This window comes from Bos indicus x Bos taurus, chromosome 22, assembly GCF_003369695.1.
Source record: "Bos indicus x Bos taurus breed Angus x Brahman F1 hybrid chromosome 22, Bos_hybrid_MaternalHap_v2.0, whole genome shotgun sequence".
Lineage (NCBI taxonomy): Eukaryota > Metazoa > Chordata > Mammalia > Artiodactyla > Bovidae > Bos > Bos indicus x Bos taurus.
Genome location: NC_040097.1, coordinates 42945042 through 42968587, shown reverse-complemented (window position 1 = coordinate 42968587; position 23546 = coordinate 42945042). Strand labels below are relative to the sequence as shown.

Genomic DNA, 23546 nt, shown 5'->3' with positions numbered 1-23546 from the left:
TGAGCTCTCTGCTTCCAGCAGCAGCTGACCAGGTCCAGTCTGAACATTGTTCAGACTCCTCTAGAGGAGAGGGGTATCCTTACAAGGGTTGGGGTTGCAGGCATTTCCAGTCCTGATGCAGAAGGCTTAGGAATAGACCTTTAAAAACCCACAGATGTTTCTTTCACAGAGAGCTGGGCCCACGCAGCCTGGGTCAGGAGCTGGCTCTGCCCATAATGTTCCGTGTGGTTTTGGAGCATCACTTCATAACCCCAGCCTCAACAATTCCCCTGAGAGCCCAGGAGGTTGACACTTAAGTCTTGAGAGATCCCATGTGCTTCTCCTTTGCCCCTTGGGGAGGTAACCTCCTCATGGTTATTACAGTTTACATTTTTTGGTGTCTCCTCCTCCCCCATCCTGCCCACACAGCACTCAGGAACCTGTCTCCTTCAGATGAGCCATGTGGCACAGGGGTCAAGAGCTCTGACTTTAAGAGTCTAGACAGATGAAGATTTGAATTCTTGCTCAGAAAAATGAGCTCTATAGAAGTGCCTGTCTCATAGGACTGTGTGGGGATGCAGGAGATTGGTAGCACAAGCCTGGCAAGTGGAGGGTCTTGTGAGGAGGAGCCTCAAGAGCAGCACTTAGACCCGAGCAGTGCTCTGATGGGCTCACAGCTTCCCCGCAGATGTTTCCCTCTGTTGTATTTAAATCGGGCAACAATGGGCCCGCTGTTCTGGGAGGGGCCGAGGGTGGTCCCTCAGATCCCAGCGGCCTGGGCCCACTGGGAGGGCAGACACTTCCTCGACTGGACATCTGGACCATGGACAGGGATCTGAGTGACGATGACAGTGAGTACAGCCGGGCAGGGCAAAGGGTGCCGCTTCCAGGGGCCACTGAGTTGAAATCTCTCTGCTGCCCTCAGCACTGTCTTGGTTCTGCATCTGTGTTGCTACAGCATCCCTTCCTTCCTTCCCTCCTTCTTCTTGCCTGAAAAGCCCACTTGCACCCTGCGGGCTGTTCTCCCATTAGGTACCCCTGGGCAGTGGGAAAGGAAGGCAGAAACCAAGGTGAGAACTTTCCTCCCTAATCCTGTAACACTATCTGAATCTTAAGATTCTTTATCCTTCCTTTTTCTGATTGATAGTTGGTCCCCACCCCCATTCTCCAGAGCCAAATGTGAGCCCGAATATCAGGGTTCCCATTTCACAGTTGCATCAGTTCTTAGATGAAGCTAATTTTAGAGAAATGTCAGTGAAAGGTTTTTATGTATGACCTCCCTCTAACAAGAAGGTGGCTTGTTCATTGCCACTCATCAAACACAGCCCAGGTAACCCCACCTTGTCCTTAGTCATGGTGTCAGGCACTCAGTCATATCTGACTCTTGGCGACCCCATGGATTATAGCCCTCCAGGCTGCTTGGTCCATGGAGTTCTCCAGGCAGGAACACTGGAGTGGGTAGCCATTCCTTTCTCCAGGGGATCTTCCTGACCCAGGGATCGAACCTGGGTCCTCTGGCATTGCAGGCAGATTCTTTATCATCTAAACCACCAGGGAAGTCCATCTTGTCCTTCCTGGGACAGAAATTCAATGGAATCTGATAACTATTTAAAGAAATAAAAAAGGAAGTGGTATTTTCAGAAGAGATGTGCTATGTTTTAAAACAGAAATGTTTGCTCCTAAATTTGGAACAGGCAGCATAGTAGAGCATCAGACTTAAAATTGGGAGGCAAGGGCTCAAGTTCTAGCCCTGCTGACAGTTGGCTGTGTGATCTTGGGCAAGTCATTTAACCTCTCTGAGCCTCAGCTTCCCAACTGTAAAAGGAGATTGGTCAGAAGTTCTTAACTTGAGAAGCATGAAGTCGAAGGCAAAATATGATGTATTGTGTGTGTTGGGTTGGGGTAGGGTATCCACAGGTCTCATTTGAATCTCAGAGAGGACTGTGACATTAGTACAGTTTCAGATTTATTGAACTTGGTGACTTGGAAGGTCCTGTGCAAGCCCAACACTTTTTACTGCCTTTAACGTTGGTTTCTCAGAGCTTCAAGCCTCAGAACTTCAGTGGGGTATAAAATGAATGCATGCTAATCTTAGAGAGCTCAGTTTACGTTTTCTTGGAGTCCTTTTTCATATTGAAGTGAGAGAATATACATAGATAATGTAGCATGTATTTGGGGAGGACCTACTCTCACCTCTGATATGTTGGAATTGTGTATCCATAGTATTATTGTGGAGAAGGCAATGGCACCCCACTCCAGTACTCTTGCCTGGAAAATCCCATGGACGGAAGAGCCTGGTAGGCTGCAGTCCATGGGGTGATGAAGAGTCGGACACGACTGAGCGACTTCACTTTCACTTTTCACTTTCATGCATTGGAGAAGGAAATGGCAACCCACTCCAGTGTTCTTGCCTGGAGAATCCCAGGGACGGGGGAGCCTGGTGGGCTGCCGTCTATGGGGTCGCACGGAGTCGGACACGACTGAAGCGACTTAGCTGCAGTATTATTGTAATAAGTTTCTGCTAATAGTTGATTGCAGTCTTTCATCTTTAAAGCACTGCTCATTAGCTTTCCATTTATATTTGGGTTTTGTTGTAGTAGATATGGGCTATGTCAGAGCTGAATTCAAATCCAAGTGCTGCCTAATTGCTGGGTGACTTTACCTAAGTCACTAAACCTCTCTGAGCATTATTTCCCCCTAGAAAAAAATAGACATTGTGTCATCTTGTATAATTTGTAAAAGATTAATTTTAATGTAAAGTGCCCAGTATATCACTTAGCCCAGAGTAGTCATGGAGTAAATGATCAGAAAATGATTGGATTATGTCCCCTGGAACTTTAAACTGCTCTCAATGGAAAAAACCAATTTTGTGCTCTTTCTCTTTTGGCATCAGCCTTTTTGGTAACCAAGGTAAAGAGAAAGATGAACTCTTTTTAGTTCCTTTAAAATCTAAAACCCCTTATTCTGCTGTAGGGTCACTCTATATGCTGGTTTCCAACACAGTTGAACCTTAAGCCAGCACTTTGGGTCTACTGCAAGGTGTGAGATGGTTCTGAAATTTTTTAGAAACTAAGTTGATGAAATCTGAACCTAGGTAAAATTTTTTCCTGGTTTCAGAAAGGAAGGCTGCTGTGGGACTTCTATAATTTAAATGTCCCTTCTTAGGTGAAAGATGGTATCCCCTTTAGCCAATTGAGATACCCTTCCTGGTCACTAAGCTTTTTTCTCCTTATTTTTTGTGTCTAAAATGTGGAGCAGCTTCAGAGAAAATGCATTCCTCCAGTGATATACTTTGGTACCAAAGGAGGCATGGATAGGGACATTCTGGGATGTGACATCCACATGGAAGTCACTTTTAAAATTTCAGTGCTTTGGCAATGATTAACCAGGAGCAGGAGACATGGACTCCTTTGATCCTCTGACATCAGAGGAATGACATTTTAAAAACAGAAACTTGAGGGGTTATCCATGAATTGTGCCTGTCTCCGTAAGAAAAATTCCTTTCTATACAAAAGAAAAACAGCTGGTGTCTAGTGAATAGAAACACGACCTGGGTAGCCCTTTGTGAAGCTCTCTTGGCAACCACTTGACCTGTGTGCCTGGAGCAGTGGGATGTCCGCCTGAGTGGAAAGGCCGTGGGGCTTGGAATCAGGCTCTGAGTTCTAAGTAGTGTTTCTGTCTCTGCTGTGAGCACGTTGTCTCAAACCACATCTCTGAACCCCATCTTGTCCTTCTACAAAATGCGGTCCTTCTACAAAAGTGATTGTCATGAGGTGCAAGAGAGACCATGGAGCATCCCCAAACCAGGCCCAGCATTGTTAGGGGGCAGTGGTCCAGCCAGACGACCGCCTTAGAATGCAGCCCAGTGTCGTGGAAATGGTGACACGGCTGGTAGCCCCCATCAGAGCTCCCCATACTGGGCGCCACACAATGTCCCGTGACATCCGCATTCCTGTTGTGCCTGATGCTATCTGCCCAGGAAATGATGTGTCAGACTGTGCTTCAGCCTGGAGGTTTTTATTCTTGTCTTTAACATAATGGGGAGGTTAATTTAGCTCTGACACGTTGCCAGAGGTCAGGGTGACTCCCAGTTGATGGATGGAGCTCTGAGTTTCCCACCTCTTATTCTTCCCCTCTTCCTGCCTCTTTGTTTGGTTTCTAGCAGGACAGAGCGGCCACGTGGCATTTCCTTGTCTCCTTTGTCCAAGAGAGTGTTGATGCCCCATCAGAGTCAAAACTTCCCGGTGGGTGGTGGCCCTCCAAGGGAATGCGGCTGTGATGACCTTGCCTTTCTTTTCATGTTTGACATTTTCACTCTGGTCCCCTGGCTTAAAGGAACACAAAGAATGAAGAAGACCTGCCTTCCTCAGGTCCAAGGCATTGACCAAGCATGTTTTACATGCCAGGCTTGGGGCTGAGAGCTGTATATACATTGTCTCTTTCAGTTCAGTTCAGTCACTCAGTCGTGTCTGACTCTGTGACCCCATGAATCGCAGCCCGCCAGGCCTCCCTGTCCATTGTCAACTCCCGGAGTTTACTCAAACTCATGTCCATCGAGTTGGTGATGCCATCCAGCCATCTCATCCTCTGTCGTCCCCTTCTCCTCCTGCCCCCAATCCCTCCCAGTATCAGGGTCTTTTCCAATGAGTCAACTCTTCATATGAGGTGGCCAAAGTTTTGGAGTTTCAGCTTTAGCATTAGTCCTTCCAATGAACACCCAAGACTGATCTCCTTCAGAATGGACTGGTTGGATCTCCTTGCAGTCCAAGGGACTCTCAAGACTCTTCTCCAACACCACAGTTCAAAAGCATCAATTCTTTGGCACTCAGCCTTCTTCACAGTCCAACTCTCACATCCATACATGACCACAGGAAAAACCATAGCCTTGACTAGACGGATCTTTGTTGGCAAAGTAATGTCTTTGCTTTTGCATATGCTATCTAGGTTGGTCATAACTTTCCTTCCGAGGAGTTAAGTGTCTTTTAATTTCATGGCTGCAGTCACCATCTGCAGTGATTTTGGAGCCCCAAAAATAAAGTCTGACACTGTTTCCACTGTTTCCCCATCTATTTGCCATGAAGTGATGGGACCAGATTGTCTCTTTAGATGGGCCCTAATATCACCTGCTCTTTTCCACAGCTGGGGATGTTGAGTGTTGGGAGGATGTATGTCTGACAGTATCATGTATTACCTGGCTCAGATGGTGGCATATCAGAGCCCAGATTCCTAACCACTGTGCCCAGGGATTCTGAGTCTAATCACCTTGGGCTGCAGTCCAACCCTGCCCCTCGTCTTTAATTCTTTTGACTGGATTCATAGATACTGCAATGAATGAGCATGGACCCCAGCCCAGAAAGTTTCAAATTCCAGCCTCCACCTTCCTGATCCCCTTCAAACCGAGCCGCACAAGTGTGTGGCAGGTCAGGGAGGGCATAATATGGCTCATGAATCATAGCTCACCCATTGCCAGTTTTGTAAAGTTTATTTGAAACCAAACCACACTTATTCAATTGTCTGTTGTCTGCACAATACTACTTTCAGGGCACAATGACTGAGGCAGACTGTACAGCCCATAGTCTGAAATTACCACCTGGTTATTTGCAGGACACAGCGACAGGTGTTCAAAGCTTTGGGATGATGTGTTGCCAGTAGTCATGTATGGATGTGAGAGTTGGACCATAGAGAAAGCTGAACATCAAAGAATTGATGCTTTTGAACTGAGGTGTTGGAGAAGACTCTTGAGAGTAACTTGGACTGCAAGATCAAACCAGTCAATCCTAAAGGAAATCAGTCCTGAATATTCATTAGGAGGACTGATGCTGAAGTTAAAGCTCCAATACTTTGGCCACCTGATGCGAAGAACTGACTCATTGGAAAAGATCCTGATGCTGGGAAAGACTGAAGGCAGGAGGAGAAAGGGATGACAGAGGATGAGATGGTTGGATGGCATCACTGACTCGATGGACAGGAGTTGGTGACAGACAGGGAAGCCTGGTGTGCTGCAGTCCATGGTGTTACAAAGAATTGGACACGTGTGAGTGGCTGAACTGAACTGAACTGATTGGTAGAAAATGTTTGCTGATCCCTGGGTGCCTGGTGGCTAGAGTCGCTGAGAATGCTAGTAAACTCATTAGAAGCAAAATAATATTGAGAACCAAGGTTCAACAAATAATTCCAGGTGAATTCTCATCCTGGGATTTCAGGACACAGCAACAGGTGTTCAAAGATTTGGGATGGTGTCACTTTATGTCATACCCACATCTGTCCCAGGGCTTTCCCCAGGGTCTCAGCAGAATCGTTCACTTACAGATATAGTTTTCCAGCTAAGAAAAGTACTCTACATCTACAAATGTCCTTCTATTTCTGCTTCCTTTGAAAGTTTCCACCCAGGAGGCAGAACTTTAAGAGATCCATTAGTATTTCTTACTGTCAGAGGACAAGTACATCCCTAACGGGGGAGGTGGTTGAGCCAGGGTTTTTTATTTGTTTTAATTACATCCCCTCTTTCCCTCACTGTTCTTGACCTGAATTCCAAAATTTCAGGCTTCCTCACTACCTGCCGTCTATCTCTACTTCCAGATAACCTAGGCTGTTCTACTTTTGAACAAGATCTTATTCCTTTTGCCTTTGTTTTTATTAATCTCTAAAGGACAGAACATATTATTTTTATTTTTGTAGTGATAAACAGCAGCAGGCTTTAAAGAACTGCAAAAGAAAAAAGAGAGAAGGATCCAGGAGATGAGGTGGATCCACTGAAAGCTTGAATCGAGTGGGCTTCAGTGACTTAATGCAGATAATCCCTTTCCACTAACTGCTTATCAGCTCACCCTTTAAAGTCAACTTCCTGTGGTCAATTGACCACTAGAAAGACAGAGCTGAGGGATCCTTGTCTCCCAGCATGGGGGCTTTGGGGAACAGGTTTGATGGATGGCCCAGTGGGCTAGAGCTGGAGCAAGGAGCCTCTGTCCTTCTCTAAGTCTAGCAATGTGCATCCTCAGGATACTTGAATAACTTCTCTGAGCCTCACACTGCTCATGTCAAGCGGAGTTAGAAGTCCTGCCTTCTACACCTGCAGGAGGGATGGTGAGGTGAGGCACCATGTGTGGGAGGCTTCATGAGTTGTCCTGAGTTTCCAGTTCACAGACCCGGCGTCTGGCTGGTAGACAGCTGCCTACTCACTGGTTGCTCACACAGCAACCTTCTTAGGACTTTGATCCCATCACGGAACTCCATCCTTAAGACCTTATGTCAACCTTATCACCTCCAAAAGGTCCCAGCTCTGTTGGGGGTGTGGGTTTCAACATATGAATTTCGGGGGGTTGCAGACATGCAGTCCATTAAAGGGTCAGTGATCTGGCAGGCAGTAATCTGGACTACAGGGCCCAAATGTGCTCATATTCCTGGTGGCTTGGCAGGGTTCTTGGAGAAGGCAGGATACCACTGGGCCCCTGTCCACGTAGTCTGTGGGTATTTCCACTTGGCCTCTCCAGTGGAATGGTCTGATTTCTTACCTGGCAGCTCAGGCCTGAAGAGGGCTGGCTTCAGGAGGCCAGCAGTAGGAGCCGCAGTTCTGTTCTCTGCTCCCTGTGTTCCCTTGGTGAAGCAGTCACAAGCCTGCCCAGGTTAGAGGGGAGCAAACAGAGGTCCGTCTTGTGATGAGCGGAGCGTCGTAGAAGTGTGCGCATCTGTTACGCAGTGTCTGTCCCCTGGGGCCGTGGAATATGATGCTGCTTATGAAGCACCTGTCCTGACGACTGGCTCAGAGCAGGTGCTGACGAGCAGGAGCTGCCCTGCCTCATGATCTTCTCCTCATTATTACTGCTGCTACTCTCATCACCCCACCCCATCACCGCCTGCCCTGCAGATGTGTGTGTCCCCAGGGGCCCGAGGGGACCACAGTGAAGCTGACTTAAACCTCGGGGCTCTTCCCCACGTACTGGCCCTCACTTGTCAGCTGCCTGTTGAGCTGCCGTGGCCCCTCCTCCCCAAGGCTCAGCACTGCCTGTTTCCCCTCAGGTGTGGTAGACCTCAGTTTCGAGGCTGAGAGTCCTCTGGCGCCCCCGGCAGAACTCCTGGAGACGCTGCCCAGCTGTGACTGGGTCCTTCAAGGGGACAGTAAGTGTGTGGTCTTCCAGCCTCTTCTAGGGGTGATGCTGTCGAGGGGGTGTGTGTGGAACAGGCTGGCCTGGGAGAACTCCCCTGTCCCCTGGGGACCCTGGGAAGCCCCTTGTCACTGTCTGGAGGGAACTGGAGGACAGGGGCATAGGCCCTGTGTCCATGGACATTCCATGACCACGTCCATCTCCATTTAAGCCCAGGATGATACTGGTCTTGGAACCCTCCTTCTTCATCTGTTCTTTCTCACATTCGGCCCATTTTTCCTTCTTTCATCCCACAAATACCTGTGCCTTGAAGCCAGACTGTTGAACCCTGACTCCTCCCCTCTCCTCCAGGACACCAGATATTTTTCCCACCTTCAGAAACCGCAGGGAGACCCCAGGAACAAAGATGCTGGTCCTCATTTCTGGAACACAGGTGAGCTCTGGTGACCCCCGGGAGCCATCACACGGGGTCATGCATGATGATCCCTTGGTCACCTTTGTCCCCTGAGAGCCCTTCTCGGAGATCTCAGGGGCCACAGATTTCAATATAGACTGTACCTCAGAGTTCAGTCCCACTCGATTAGATTCTCCAGCGATGGAACTTGGGAATGTGTACTTGTCCAAGCTTTCCAAGCTGTCTGGCTACTGCGCCAGGGTTGAAAACGCTAGTCCAGATGAGGGGTTGCAAATGACAGCCCCTGGGTCAGATCCAGTCCACAGCCTATTGGTACACGGCCACGCGTTTTATTTCCCTTAGTGTCTGTGGCTGCCTTTACACTGTGACAGAGGAGCTGAGTGGTGACACAGAGGCCACATGACCCACAAAGCCTAAAACATTTGCTCTCTAAGCCTTTAGCAAAAGTCTGCTGCACTTGCTCTGCTCCCTGGAGCAGACCCTCCTTGTGTGGAGGACTCAGGGCAGAGCTCTGGCTGTCCAGCCAGGTGTGTGTGGACACAAGGAGCTATGCCTGTTGTAAGTCTAGAGCGGCTATGTCCTGCCTTCGGGGATGTCCTCCTGATTCCTCGCCCCACTGCTGCCTGGACCACTTCCCTTCTGCTCGTTGGCCACCCGCCCTGTGTGCCCACGGACCCACTTCCTCCGTGGACTCGTCTTAGCCGCCCCAGTCCCCACATTCTCCATCTGCTGTGCGCCATCTGTGGGTGCACAGACCTCTCTGTGCCCTGGGCAGGGATGCTGGGGACACAGCGTGTGTGAATGCAGGGCTTACATTTGGACTTGGGCTGCCATGGAGAAGAATATGGAGACAAGAGGGGAAGAAGGAGGAAGGGGCCTCTGCCTGTGGCGGCGGTAGGGCAGGAGGGCTTTTGCTGAGGAGGGACAGGTCATCTGGGCCTCAGGGGAGTCTCCGAGAGTTGGCCGAGGAAGGGCCACTTGTCGTCTGCCTTCCAGCCAGTGCTGCTCTCCTGCTGCAGGCTCACAGGAAGTCTCCCTGGACGCCACTGTCAGAAGGTTCTCGACTGGGGTCTCCTCCTGAGTGCTGCTTACAGCTCCCGAGAGCAGGAACCGTGTCTGCCTAACCCTGCTTCTGTCTAGCTGTGTGACGTCTTCTCTGGACCTCAGTTTTCCATATCTACGAAATGACATTCATCTTGTTTTTTTGGGTTTTTATTTTATTCAAGTTCTAGGATTCTATCAGCCCTTCTCCCCAGCCCCACACTCCAGCTAAAGTACATTTCTGTCCTCTAGACGGTGCCGCTTTCCCACCGGCAGTCTGTTCACACAGTTCCTAATGCCAGAGACACCTTGCCCAGGTGGACGCCCGAGGGCTCTATCCCTGCTGGGGACCATGGCGCCCCCCAACTCCCTGCCCGCCCCAGTCTCCAGTCCTCAGTTAACATCTGCACAGGGAGGGGGCTGGCTGGCCCGGGTGAGCCCGCAGGGTGTCCCCACACCCACTGCCCCTCTGCTCCGTCCCCGGCAGAGTCCCCGTGGTGACAGAAGAGGTGGCCCGGGAAGCCCTCCTCAGCTTCGTGAACTCCAAGTGCTGTTATGGCAGCGCAGCCGCCAGCGACCTCGTCATCCTGGAGCTGAAGCAACAGAACCTGTGTCGGGTGAGGGGCAGCCGGCGGGGGTCTGGGGAGGCCGGGGGAAAGGAATCATGGGGGGCTGTGTGTGTGTGACTGGTGGTGACGTTGGTTCTGTCACTTCCTGGGTTTGCAGTGAGGGATAATACAAGGAATCATGAGTACCAGCCACTGTGAAGCAGCTTGAATGCCCTGGGCATTATGGGAAGCACATTCCATATATGTCTTATCGAATCCTCATAGCTGCCTTGCACTGTAGATAACCATCATCACCAGTTAAGAGGAGGAATTGGGTGTTTAGAGAAGTGGAGTTACTTGCCCCCAAACACAAAACTAGAAGTGACCAAGCTGGGATTCAAACCAGATTTGCTGGCTCCAAAGCCTTGTTTTTTAAGACACAACTAATCTGTTTGTCCGAGGCCCCGGACTGAGTGACCCCTGCAGGAGTGCCCTGGGCCACCTGTGAGAAGTCACTACTGCCAGCCTGTTTGGAGCAGCCCTTGGGTGCTGTGCGTGGCATGATGAGCCCAGGGGTGGGAAGCCTCATTTTCTGCATAAGGCTCTGTCTTCCTAAGGGCATGAATGTGAACACGTTGTTTTTCCTTTGCAGTATCGATTGGAGACCTTCAGTGAATCCAGGATAAGTGAATGGACTTTTCAGCCCTTTACCAGTAAGTGAGTTGTCTGATACCGGTGTAACTGGAAGCAGATATGGACGGGGCTGGTGGTGAATGTCAGGACTTGTCTTAGCTACTAACGCTGAGGAAGATGCTCTGCTGCCCTGAGCCTGATTTCCCATAAAACAACAGCATAGCCTTTCTTCCTGGAGCCTCCCCAGAGCTGAGCTTAGCAAACGCTTCCTTGTCCAAGAAGTGGTATGCAGGAGATCCTGAAAAAGTCGAGTGTTCGTCTTTGGCCACAGGCTGGTGCTGCCACCTGGGGCCAGATGGCAAAGGGAGCAAGTGTGCTTGGGCGTCTGCCGGCCTCCCAGGCCACCCCCAGCACCTCCCCGAGTCTCTAGACCCCCTCCTTGTTCAGTGCGCCACCCCGCCCTCTTCTGCAGCACCCAAAGGCTTAAGGCTGTCTGTCTGGGAAGCTCTGTGCTCAACCTGCTTTCCATGCTGACCACTATGGCCTGTCCTCCAAGGCTCAGCTCACGGGTCCCCTCTTTTAGGAAGCCTTTGAAGATTTCCTCTCCTGAACCCTTCACTCACTCAGCTCTGGTCCAAAGCACTTACCGCGTCATATGCCATTGTATCGTGGTTGTTGCTGAGTCTGTCTCCTTGAATGGAGGAGGAGGACGAGAAAGAAGGCGATGGTGGGAGTGGTGAGGGTAGCAGTTCCAGTCCTTGTTTATTGATCGCTCAGCACGTACTAGCCCTGGGCTAATAAGCATTGGTGTGCCTTCTGCTACGCATTTTTACTACCATCGTGGCACCATTAGCCCCCATTTAGAGAGGAGAGAATTGCAGGGCACAGAGGTAGAGGAGCTGGGGTGGGCTTCTGCAGCAAGGAAGTACAAAGAAACAGGAGTCAGCCAGATCTGTTCAACTTCAGAGCTTAGGTTCTTAACCACAGACTCTAAGGGGACCTGTGCCTACCAGTCCCTTGGCCCCGGGTTGAGCCTAATACCTGGTACCAGGTGAAGGTCCAGACTCTTTGATGAGTAAATGAAAGCTGGTACTCCCAGCTGTCTGCTGGTCATAACATGACCCCTTTCTCTGTCAGATCACTCCGTGGATGGGCCACAAAGAGGAACCTCCCCCAGGCTCTGGGACATCAAGGTCCAGGTTCCCCCAATGTTTCAGGAAGACACTAGGAGGTTCCAAGTCCCTCACTCATCATTGGTCAAGGTAACTTGTTTATTGGAGACTTTACTCCTCTCTGAGCTGGTTTTTCTGGCACTGTGGTTTCTTCAAACTTTATCCTTTTAAAAAGGAAACTGAGAGTCTAGGCTGGTGGTTCATTCCTTGCCCATCAAATGCACAGAATTCTAAGGAAACCCAGTCTATGGGATGTAGGCTCATACCAAATTCCATGTAGCATAGGGAGCATTCACATAGCAACAGGATGGTATGAAATTGTCACCAGCTTTGAATAGTAAGCATTCATATTCTTAGGCCCTCTGAATGTTTTTATCCTTTTTATTTTTATTTTTTGGCCCATCGGTAAATAGCTGAATGAAACAAATATAAAACAAAATTAAAGCATCATGGGATTTTTTAAAATGGAAGTCATTAGGGGAGCAGAATTCGACATCCATGCTGTTTTACAGAAATGTAATCAGGACAGGCAGCGAGGGTAGCCTAGTGTGTTGTAAAGACACAGCCGAGATGTTTATGTTATGTTCTCATCTAATCACCTCCTTGTTTTCACTGTAGAACTTGATTCAAGCGTGTCGTTTTACCCTCTGAGTTTTCACAGCGTCATAAGACGAAAACGACTTTGAGAGATCAAGAAAGTGTTTCATTCTGTTCTCCAGGGCGGAAAAGCTATTTTGATTCAGTTATTGAATTCCAGTAGCTACCTCACTGCCTTTTGCAAAAATACCCTGTTTTTCTCTCTTTTTTTTTTTAATGGCTTTTGTTCCCAAAGACTCCTTTAGCCACCTATTAGGCAAAGGATACTGGCTTTTGTGGTTTAGCCTGGGAGTATGAGTTAAGACATGGGAGTCAGAGACCAGGTCTCCCCATCTTAGCATCCAGGACAGACTGGAGCTCCGAGATGGTAATGTGACCTCCTTGGCTTGGCGTTCAAGGCTCTTTGGAATCCTTGTCATGAGTGAATGGCCATCTTCCCACTGTGGCCTGAACTGCTGGACATTTATTTGGGATACTGACATCCTGGGGGTGGGGGTGGTGAAATCAGGAACTACTGGTACCTGGGAAACGGGATCAAGGCGAGCATTTACTCTCAGGAATGCCACAAATGCCATGGGCGTGGACGCTACAAGTGCAGTGGCTGCCACGGGGCTGGCACGGTGAGTCACACGTTGCTGTTGGTGAGTAGGTGATGTGTGCGAGCAGGGCCCTGTGGGGGTGGAGTGCTGGGCTGGAGCCTGGGCCTCCCTGCACTAACAGTGGGATCTCAGTCAAGTCATCCTCCCTTTCCCGGCCTCCACTTTCCTGCCTGTAAAATGGGAACGTTGGATTGGCTGGTCTCTACTGACTTTATTTCATTTTGATGCTTCATGATTTTTATTCTTGTCTTTTTCCCTCCTCCACCTACAAACTTTTATTGAGTACCTGCTCAGTGCAGCTGCAGGAGGACAGAGACCTGGGGTGCTCCTTGCAGGGACCCTCTGTCTGTGGGACAGAGAGACAGATGCCCAGGATTTACAGTGCAGGCACACGTGACGAGAAGGGACACTCAGGGCCTTGGAGGGACAAGACTCGGGCCTTGGATTAGTTTCCCGGGGCAGCTGTAATAAAAGACCACAAACTGGGTGGCTTAAAGCAACAAATTTATTATCTCAGAGTTCTGGAGGCCGGAAATCCAAAATCAAGGTGTCGGCAGGGTTAGTTCTGGGAGGCCCTGATGGAGGTGCCATCTTATCCTTCCTCTAGACTTCTGGTGGCAGCTGGCAGTCCTCGGCTTATAGCTGCCTCACCGCACCTCTGCCTCCATCGCTTTTCCGTGTGTGGGTCTCTGCCGTGCCACAGGGACACGGTCATTGGATACGGGGCCCACCCTTCTGCAGTGTGGCCTCACCGTTACCAATTGCATCTGCAAAGGTGATTGCCACATGCTGAGGCTCTGCTCGACGTGAATCTGGGGGTGAGGGGATAACGTATACTGTTCAGCCTGTTGTGGGCCCTTCAGCACCATCCAGGCCCCTGCGGCATCAGTGTTCTCTGCAGACCCCTGTAGGCACCGGCTGTCCCAGCAGGAAGTCCACGCCCCTTGTGTGTTCTCAGATCTCCCCACCTCCCGATTTGTGCCCCAGCCTTTTGGATACACACTGACCGCTTGCTGCTCTAAGCTGAGCATTTTCCTTCCTTGACCTGCTGCAGGCTCATCGCTCTGCCGGCTCTGTGCCCCGCGGGGTCTGGCTGTGGCTGCGCTGGCCCTGTGTCTCCTGTGGTCTCACTCCTGCCCTGGCCTGCTCCCCAGGGCCCCCTCCCCGTGGCCTTTGCTGTTCCCTCCCCTCTCACCTCCTCCCACATTGTCCCTCAGGCTTTCCCTGGAATGGCTCCAGAGCCCACCCCAAGCCTACTATAGGGGTGTAACCTGGGCCATCTCTGGGGGCTTTTCTAAGACTGAACTGTTACCCCCAACACCCGAAGGGCCAGCCTGCCCATCTCCCCGCCTCTTCTGGCCATGGCTGCTTAGTATGGGATGATCCCTGGGGGTCGTGGGGATCAGAGAAGAGCAGCAGAGGCAAATGTCTCAGAAAAAGCAGGGACGTGAGGATGCAGGGTCTTTTACAGACAAGGGGCAGAGGCCCAGAGAAAGGGAGCATGGAAGTGGCTTGGGGAGGGTCACTGTCTGGCCTGCAGCCGGGCCTCAGGATGCCCTCTGCCTGCTCCGGGGAGGCGGGTGGGACTGAGGCTGCGTGTGTCTGCAGGCTCGGTGCTCCTCCTGCAGTGGTGCCAAGCGCAAAGCCAAGTCCGCCCGGCGGTGTCAGATGTGTTCGGGGTCTGGCAGGCGGAGGTAAGACCGGGCTCCCCAGCCAGAGCTGAGGAGCTGAGTGTGCTCTCACGGGTGTTCTTGCTTGTCACTGCCTGCCCTCAGGAAGGCAAGTGGGTATGCGATCTGTCTTGTCACCCCTGTGTCCCCAGAGCTCTGGGCATTGTAGGTGCCTGTCACCTCGGAGAGTGTTTCTCCAGACCAGATGGAGCCCGTCAGGCAATCTGCGGGTGGGTGGACGGGAGGGATGAGGCACTTCCGGGAGGAAGGGAGGCAGTGGGTGAAGAGAGGAGACCTCTTCCTACTCACGTGGAGGGGAAGTGAATATAGAAAAGCAGCCAAGGTGAGACTCTTAACTCGGAGGATCCAGGCCTGGGCACACCCTATTTATAACCCACTGCAGGGACTAAATGTAGGAGGAATCAAGGAAGGTCGGCTGATTGGCTAGATCAACAAAGTGCCTGTTCACAGGACTTTGCAGTCAATGGGCCTGTTGCCCATTTTGGAAATGATGTATTCATAAATTTTTAAAAGGGAACAAGAAACCCCGACGAGTGAAACTCTCAACAGGTGCACTGGTTAATGACACTTTGGGCTCACCAAGGCCCAGGCCATCCTTCTAACAAGCCAGATGGTGAGCTTTGGAGGATCTGCCACCTGTGATTGGTAAAGAAGGTCTTAGATTTGGAAGGAAACTCAGGTTTCTTTCATTTAAAAAGTAAAACAACTCCAATTCAAACTGGCTTTAGCAAAATAGAAAACCCGTAGGCCCATGCAGTGGAAAAGTCTAGGAATAGATTTCTGGAATGACTTGAGGTATAGCTGGATCCAGGTGCTAAAGCGATATCACCAGGAGTCTGTCTCTGTCCTGCACTCTGCTTTCCGTTGTTTTGGCCTCATTCTCAGGCAGGTTATCTCCTGTGGTGGCAGAGGTGGCCACCAGCAGCTCCAAGCTTGGCAATCTCAGTAGAAAAGGATGACCCTTTCCTGATAGTTCCAACAAAAGTTCTGGTGTAGATCTCAACACACCCACCTGGCTCATGTGTTAGTCTTTGTATCAGCCCTGTGGCGAGAGAGATGGAATGAACTGGTTGGCCAGGCTGAGGTCCCAGGCTGGTCCCAGGAGGGATGGGGCACAAGCCCTTGAACCATGTAGGCTCTGGGGAGGGGGGAGAAGGGTGGTCTCCAGTAGGAGGTTGGAGCACTGCTATGAGAAGCAGGAGGTCTAGGTGGTGGGCACAATGAAGCAAGCCTTGCCCACCACAGCCCACCTTTCTGAGGAAGGAAGTGGGGCAAGGGCCCTGGAGCCACTGGGATGCCATGACTGTCTGTTACAATTGGGGCCCCTCTCAGATGCAGCACGTGCTCGGGGAGGGGGAACAAGACCTGTGCCACCTGTAAGGGCGAGAAGAAGCTGCTGCACTTCATCCAGCTGGTCATCGCGTGGTACGTGTGCCTCTCCGTGCTGTGGCCAGGTCGGGTGGTGGCTGGGGTGGGGCATGGCCTGCAGTGGCGCCTGCAGAGGAGGTCCGCTTGGTTGGGGCTCTCACAGTGCAGGCGCCTGCTGGGAGATAGGAGTCCCGGGTCCTGAGTTCCCATGTCAGGAAAGCTTACACACATTCAGGGTTTTTCCCGTCAGGCACCTTGCTAGATCAGCACCTGACTAGTTTCCCCCCTTACAGGTGAGGCTGCTGAGGCCCAGAGAGGCTAAAGCGTGTTCCCAAGGTCCCAAGGGTAGCGTGGCAAGCCCTCCTGCCCTGGGCTGCCTGATGCCAAGGCCATGTTCTTAACACAATCCCCCGGCTCCGTCTCTCATCCTCCTCACTTCCAGGAAGAACAGTCTGTTTGAGTTTGTGTCTGAGCACCAGCTGGACTTCCCTGGGGAGCTGCTTGCTAAAGCCAGAGGAGAGACCCTGTTTAAGGACGAAAACACAACGGTGAGGAGGGCTTTGCAACTGCCCCAAAGGGAGCTGGGTCCCTCCTCCCCTGTGAGCCTGGGTATTCCGGTTCTGCAGGCAATGCCTTCATCCAGAGACTGGGCAGGAGCAGAGCTTCCCAGGCAGGACACAAGCTGCTGGGACCCTTCAGGGCTACTTCTGTTTTGAGTTTTACATCGTCAACCTTCCATCCTTCCCCTGTTCCTTTTCTCTCCCTCTTTTCCTCCCTTCTTCCCCTGCACAAATCTTGAGACCTTCCTCCTATACCAGGCACTATGCTAGACCCTGGGGATCCTGGAAAACAATCTCTGCCCTCAGATCTCACAGTTGTTGAGGGAGAAGATGATAATGGCATTTTCTTCACAGTGTTGTATGGTAGAAAGACAGGAAGGGGCAGAGGTGTTGGGGTGGGGAGTGGTGTTGGGAGCAAGTGGACGGTGTGACAACAGGGGTCAAAGTGTCCAGCAGAGGAAGCAGCAGGACAGAGGCCGTAATGAGCAGCAGAGAGCGGGGGGGCTGGGGGCAGTGAACCGGCCAGAGCAAGGGGCTGAGACACAACAGGTGCCGGCAGCCAGATTAGGGAGCATCTGTACACTGGGGGTTGCAAACTCTGGCCCTCACCCTGCTTTATATAAATAAAGTTTTATTGGAGCACAGCTCATTTGTTTGTGTACTGTCTGTGGCTGCTTTTATACTTCAAGGGCAGAGTTAAGCAGTTGAGACTGAGACCCTATGGCCTTCAAAGCCTGTGTTTACTCTGGCCCTTTACAGAAAAGATTTGCTGCCCCCTGCTGTCCACCTGGTAAGAGAAAGTGGCTTTTATAGGACATCTACCGAGAGGTTTATTGGGAGGGTCAGGTTTTCTTTATTTCTCTTTTCTTCCTTCCTTTCTCTTTTTACAGTATGTGGCTGTTTCAGATTGCCTGGTAAATATATCTAGTTTGACATCCATCACCATACAGTTAAAATTTTTTTTTTCTTGTGATGAGAACTTTTATGAGCTACTCTCAGCAGCTTTCAAATATACAATCCAGTATTATCATCTGTAGTCACAGCTCTGTAATTTACATCCCCAAGACTTGTTTCTATCTGGAAGTTTGTACTAACTGACCCCCTTCACCCTCCCCCCCCCCGCCCCCACTCCCATTACCATCTCTGGTAACCATCAGTATATTCTCCGCATCTAGAAGTTTGGTTTTTTGTTTTTGTTTTAATTCCACATATAAGTGAGATCATAGGATATTTATCTTTCTATAACTTACCTCACTTAACATAATGCCCTTTGCCACCCATATTGTTGAAAATGGCAGGGTTTCCTTCTTTATGACTGCGCTATAGTCCTTAGCCTTCTTTCTTTGCCCCAGTCACTCTGTTTCCTAAAGGCTCACTTCAGGCATCACCGCTCTAGGAAGCCCTGCAGCCACCCTCAACCTGAGTTAGGCAGCAGCAAAGGTCTGCTGGGTGGGGGAGTACTCTGTCCACAGTCCTCCTCTTTGGTTGGATCCAGGGTCTGCAGAGGTTTAAAAAGCCCCACCCATCCCACTCGCCCCTGGCCTGGGCCCTCCGCTCTCTGGGCTCAAGCTCCCCTCAGCCCTCTAAGGCTCCAGGTGCTGAGGCTTCGGGTCAGGAGGTCTGCGTCTCCCCCAGGTGTATCCAATTGTGGACTTCCCCCTGCGGGAGATCTCTCTGGCCTCCAGGCGCGGCATCTCAGAACACAGCGCCGCCCTGGCCTCCCGGGCCCGCGTCCTGCAGCAGGTGAGCTGAGGGGGTTCAGACTGGTGGGAAGTGAGGTGCCGGCTGGGCTGGGGCTCCAGGGCACTGCCCTGTGGACATAAAGGAGGGAGTGGGCCCTTCCCTCTGCAGGGAGGCTCCTTGCCCAGAGTGCCAGGGCGGAATGATGGGGGCGGGGAGGGTGAGGGGGGAAGGAGCCCCAGTGGGAGGAGCACGGAGGTACTGGGGACTGACTTGGGGCAGTGGCCGGAGGGCAAAGAGCAGGCCGGGCCCCCCGAACGCCACAGGGAGAGGTTTGGGTTAATTTATCCAGAGAGTGACAGGAAGCTTGCAGGGTTTCACGCAGGAATGTGGCTCAGTGTGATTTTGATTCTCACCCCCTGGTATTCATTCAGAGAGGGGACGGGAAAGCTCGAGATCTAGGGTGGAAGGCAGGGCTGGAACCCAGCGTGCGGCCCGACAGGGCTCTTGCCAAATCTACGGCCCCCAAGGCTTGGACCGGCGGCCTGGGCCAGGGCAGTTGCGCGGCTGTATCCTCCTGGCCACTAGGTGGCGGTGCTGCCCATCGCGCCTCCAGATGCTGCGTGGTGTGTGGGAAGGGACGGAAGGGACGGGGGTGTGTGTGTAAAAGAAATGGGGCGGGAAGATGAGGGGTCGAGCCGTGAAGCCCAGCGCCTGAACTTGGTGAGGAGTCTCTCCCGGGTCCGAGTTTTACAGTTTGGGTGCAGATCCTGGTTCTCCCGTATCTCAAAGTGGTCCCACACCAGCTGCGAACTCCTTGCAGTTCAGTTTTTAACCTGTGAAAAAGAGATGCTACCATCGCCTCAGAGGGTTTTGAAGGAATGAGATCATTTGCTTTAACCACCCGGAACCCGATACTTAAATAATTTTATTTGGCTGTGTCGGATCTTAGTTGCATCATGCGGGATCTTTTGTTGTGGCCTATGGAGAAGGAAACGGCAACCCACTCCAGTATTCTTGCCTGGAGAATTCCATGGACAGGGGAGCCCGGTGGGCTACAGTCTGTGGGATCGCAGAGAGTTGGATATGACTGAGCGCACAGCGCACACGTGGACTATCTGGTTGTGGCAATGGGCTTAGTTGCTCTGCCTCATGTGGGATCTTAGTTCCTCAAACAAGGCTCGAACAGGCACCCCCCACCCCCCCACACACACACCCCGCATTGCAAGGTGGATTCTTAACCACTGGATCACCGGGGAAGTGTCCTTCTATTCCCTTTGCAATGAGTATTCCCCTTCTCTCTGCACATCTACCCTATTTGCAGGAGAGAAAAGGATGCATTTAACTTAATAGTGACCCTCTTGGAGCTGGAATGAACCTCAGCATGATGTGGGGGCACTGCAAACTCAAAGGCCGGCAGGGTGGGTGGTACTGTGGGTGGGAGGGCCCCTTATCCAGAAGGCTGGGCCTCCCCTCGGACAGAGATTTCAGACCTTCTGAAGTCCACATTTTTATATGAAACCTTCCAGTTTTTCAATATTGAGAACAAAATTTTAAAAAATGCTAAGAACATTGTATGGGCTACCAGGCTGATTTTAGCCTGTGGGCATCCTCAGCTACCTCTGGTCTACTTCAAACCATGACTTTTCCAATAAATCAGAGCGGGCCCAGAGAGTGGAAGTAATTTAGGTAAGGAAACACAGCTTCTTAGTGGAAGAGCCCAGGAGTAGAACTCAACTTTTTCAACTCTAAGGAATATGTTATTTTCTACCACATTCAAGGCACACAAGTGACTCTCTGAAAGCCAGGGAAGGTTTGCAGGGCTATCTGCTGAGGGATTCAGGGTGCTTTTCACCTGGCAACCACTGCAGGGACGGTTCGCTTACCAGGTCAGGCTCTGCTCCCTGGTTCTTGCACATGGTCACGGCTTTTGAACCCTCTCTTCTGTCCGTGGGCCTCCATGCCCTCATCTGTAAATGGGTGTGGCTGGACCTTGCATTAGGCTGGGCTCTGCAGAAGCAGCTCTGAGACAAGGATTTGTGTGCTCGTCACGTGTTAAGCAAGGGCTCCCAGGGAAAGTGGGTGAAGGGGTTGGGGAGCCGGAGCAGGATGGTCAGGCAAGGGGGCGATGCAGTGGGAGCAGTACTCTGAGTATCGGCCACACCTCAGCGGCTGTTCACCTGGAGGTGATGCCTGGTCTGCAGCCCCATCCAGAGAGGACCCCAGATTGGTACCTAAGGACCCTTGCTCCTGCAGCCCTGGTATATTCTGGGGGCACTACAATGCAGACCCCCAAATATTGAGGTGTCTGTTTTGGGGCTGGGAAAGAGGATCAGGACATGATTTTAGCAGTTTGTGGTTACAGATGGTTCTCCTGGGGTGTATTTACTGCTGAGGCTGGCAATTGGAGTCCTTTTGAACCCTTCATTTGGCAAAGGGGCACTGACTACCCAAGATCACACAGTATGTTGGCGGCAGGCCTCCGTCCACACCCTGGGTCTCCTGGGCTTTCTATGATGGCACAGCCCCATCTCAGGTGACACAGGCCATTTGTGTGGTGGTCCTGGAGCAGGGAGGGGTGAGCTAGGGGCAGACATGCATTTTTTTTAAAGAGATGTAATGGGGGAACACTTCTGTGAATCTTTGCCCCAGATTGTCTTTTGGGTTGGCATCTATAGACCAAGAGTCATGCTGATATTTTGCTCAGGGTTAAGACATTAGCAAGTAGAATCCAGTTAGGAGACAGCTGTCATACGTGGGGCCCTAATGTCTCCTTTCCTAATATCTCCATGGTTGTTTTAATATAAAAATGTTTACAATGACTTTACCCTCCAATTTTTTCCATCTCACTCTCTCCCTGCCCCATCTAAAAATTAATGTCCTGTTTTGGGCTGGTGACTTTCCCTACATCCTGAAACTCCCCTGGGGATGTCTGTGCCTTCACTTGATGAAACTTAGAATCAGGTGATGGTTAAAGATGAGAAGTCAGTTTGGGGCAGAGCTTCGGGTGAGAGAAGGAGCCTAGGAGGAGATACATCTGGAAGGCAGGTCTGGGCCAAAATGGCAACTCCAGAACATGAGCTTCCTCCTGCAGGCAGGAGGGAGCTATGAGGGTTCTTGAGGAGGTGAGTGACTTGAACAGAACACTGAGGTTTTCTTTTTGGCCAACTGTTTCCTCAGCGCCAGACCCTGGAGCTGATCCCCCTCACAGAAGTTCGTTACTGGTACCAAGGAAAGACGGACGTCTACTACATCTATGGCACCGACCGCCAGGTGTATCTGGTAGATTACCCCGAGAGATACTGCTGTGGCTGCACCATCATCTGACACCACACAGCTGCCCCCAGAGCCCGCCACTCACATGTGCCCCGAGGACGGCCGAGGTCTCTGAGGTCACTCACTGTTGGCTCCTCTGACAGTCACAAACCCCTGGGTATCCTTCCGGAGAATGCGGCTCCTCTGTCTAGCCACAAGTCCCTCTGGAGCCCCTTTGGCAGAATTCACTTTGTATTTATCCCTCAAGAATTCATTGACACACATTCCTTTAGGAGGAGTAACTTAAACCAGGGGCTTTGCCTCTGGCCTCTGAACTAAAGTGCTGATTGAGTGTGGGGTTGATTTTGCTTTTTGCTGGGTCAGTCTCAGTTCTGGTGTGTGTCTGCTAGCATGGGCCTTTTGTGGAGCTGAGTGATCTTGAATTGTTGAAAGATACATGGAAATTTGCTGCCATTTAATGCCACTCAGGCAAAAGCATACAGAATTTTACTCCTCATTCTGTGGGTCAGAAATTCAGATGCTGCTATTGCGTGATGACCTATCTCTGTTCCATGATGTCTGGGACCTCATCTGGAAGATTCAAAGGCTGGGGTGGCTCAAGGGCAAGGGCGCTGACATCATCTGAAGGCTGGCTCCCCCAGATATCCAGGGGTTGATGGCGACTGTCAGCTGGAACACCTACACGTGGCCTCCCCAAGCAGCGTGAGCTTCCTCACAGCGTGGCGGCTCTCAGGGTAAGCACCCCTCATGTGCACCCTAATTAAGGACATAGAGATCTGCTCCAAGACTGGAGAACAAGTCTGCTTGTTGGGTAGACTAAGGGTCTGTATGCTCATTCTACTCTGGTGCCTGTGCATGGGTAAATTTTACAGAGTTTTAGAGGATACATACAGGTTGCTGTATCACATGCTGAATTTACAACCCGCCCACTGAGAATAAGGAGAATTGCATACCTTGTCCTGTGCAGGGACGCTGGGAGCGGGGAGGGCACATCCCACACACTGAATGCCCGGTTGGTCACCTTTGGAGTGCTGGGTCAGGGGCCGCGCGAGGCACCGTGAGCCTGGCTGTGAGTGCTCAGATGCCCCTGTCGGTCTTCCAACGCCTGCCTCCACCTGGAGGAGGATTGCTCCCCCAGGCTTGACGTGGAGGGGGAGGCTGGGGCCATTCCCCCGCGGCATTGTACAAATGGAGGGATGGTTTTTGGTTGTTGCTCTCATTGGTGGACGGAGTCCAGGAGAGCTGGGTGTCCGGCAGTGCTCAGGGATGTTCACACAGCGGAGCATCATTCCACATGTTACAAGGCTGGCAGATACCCCGCCGACACCCACAGAGAACTTCGACAAGGTCTTATGAATGCAACGCTGATTTTTATTTAGTGTTCACCTCTGTTATTTGATTTTTATGGTATGTCTTGTTTGAAATGGCTCTGATCCTCTCCCTTAAGTCCACACTTGTAACTCTGTTGCCTTCAGTGGAGTTCCTCGGGCCATGTGCTTGAGCATCACAGATCAAAATACATGTATTAAACCACTGTTGTCTTCTCATTTCTCCTTTATATTTCAGTTTGGGCATTAAATTGCTTTAAAAATGGGATGTAAGTGGGTTGTGTATAAGTGTCATTGTAGGGTGAAAAGGGAACCTTGAGTATGTTAGAGTTGAGGCCGTGTAGCTCATATGTGCTGCTGGCATGCGAACCAGACCCAATGAGAAAATCCAGCTGGAATAAACTGGGTCATGGGGGTACTGTTCTAATTGAGCCCCTGTGAACCAGCAGCCACAGGGATCCTTGCTTCTGGTGGTTCTGGCAAAATCTCAGATGGTCACTGGGTCCTCTGGCTGTTTGATAACTGGTGTGTGTTTTCCCCTGCAGTGTGATCTGTTT

The 23546-nt window shown here is 51.2% G+C and overlaps 1 protein-coding gene across 1 annotated transcript; it reads left to right on the top strand.

The window, feature by feature from the left end:
- The first annotated feature begins 575 nt into the window (after positions 1–575).
- SSUH2 (ssu-2 homolog (C. elegans)) lies at positions 576–23195 on the top strand. Its single transcript, XM_027523130.1, has 12 exons — positions 576–830; positions 7996–8094; positions 8433–8514; positions 10025–10154; positions 10738–10798; positions 11856–11980; positions 13045–13107; positions 14695–14780; positions 16110–16202; positions 16588–16693; positions 18341–18448; positions 21566–23195. The coding sequence occupies exons 1-12, from the start codon at positions 668–670 to the stop codon at positions 21710–21712; spliced, it is 1263 nt and encodes a 420-aa protein (XP_027378931.1). The 5' UTR covers positions 576–667; the 3' UTR covers positions 21713–23195.
- Positions 23196–23546: the final 351 nt, after the last annotated feature.

Excerpts from the sequence above, each read along its gene's own strand:
- SSUH2 (XM_027523130.1), top strand. The coding sequence starts at position 668 with ATGTTTCCCTCTGTTGTATTTAAATCGGGCAACAATGGGCCCGCTGTT. Across the intron at positions 831-7,995 it reads GGATCTGAGTGACGATGACA|GTGTGGTAGACCTCAGTTTC; the intron begins GTGAGTACAGCC and ends GTTTCCCCTCAG. Across the intron at positions 11,981-13,044 it reads CTCACTCATCATTGGTCAAG|GAATGCCACAAATGCCATGG; the intron begins GTAACTTGTTTA and ends ATTTACTCTCAG.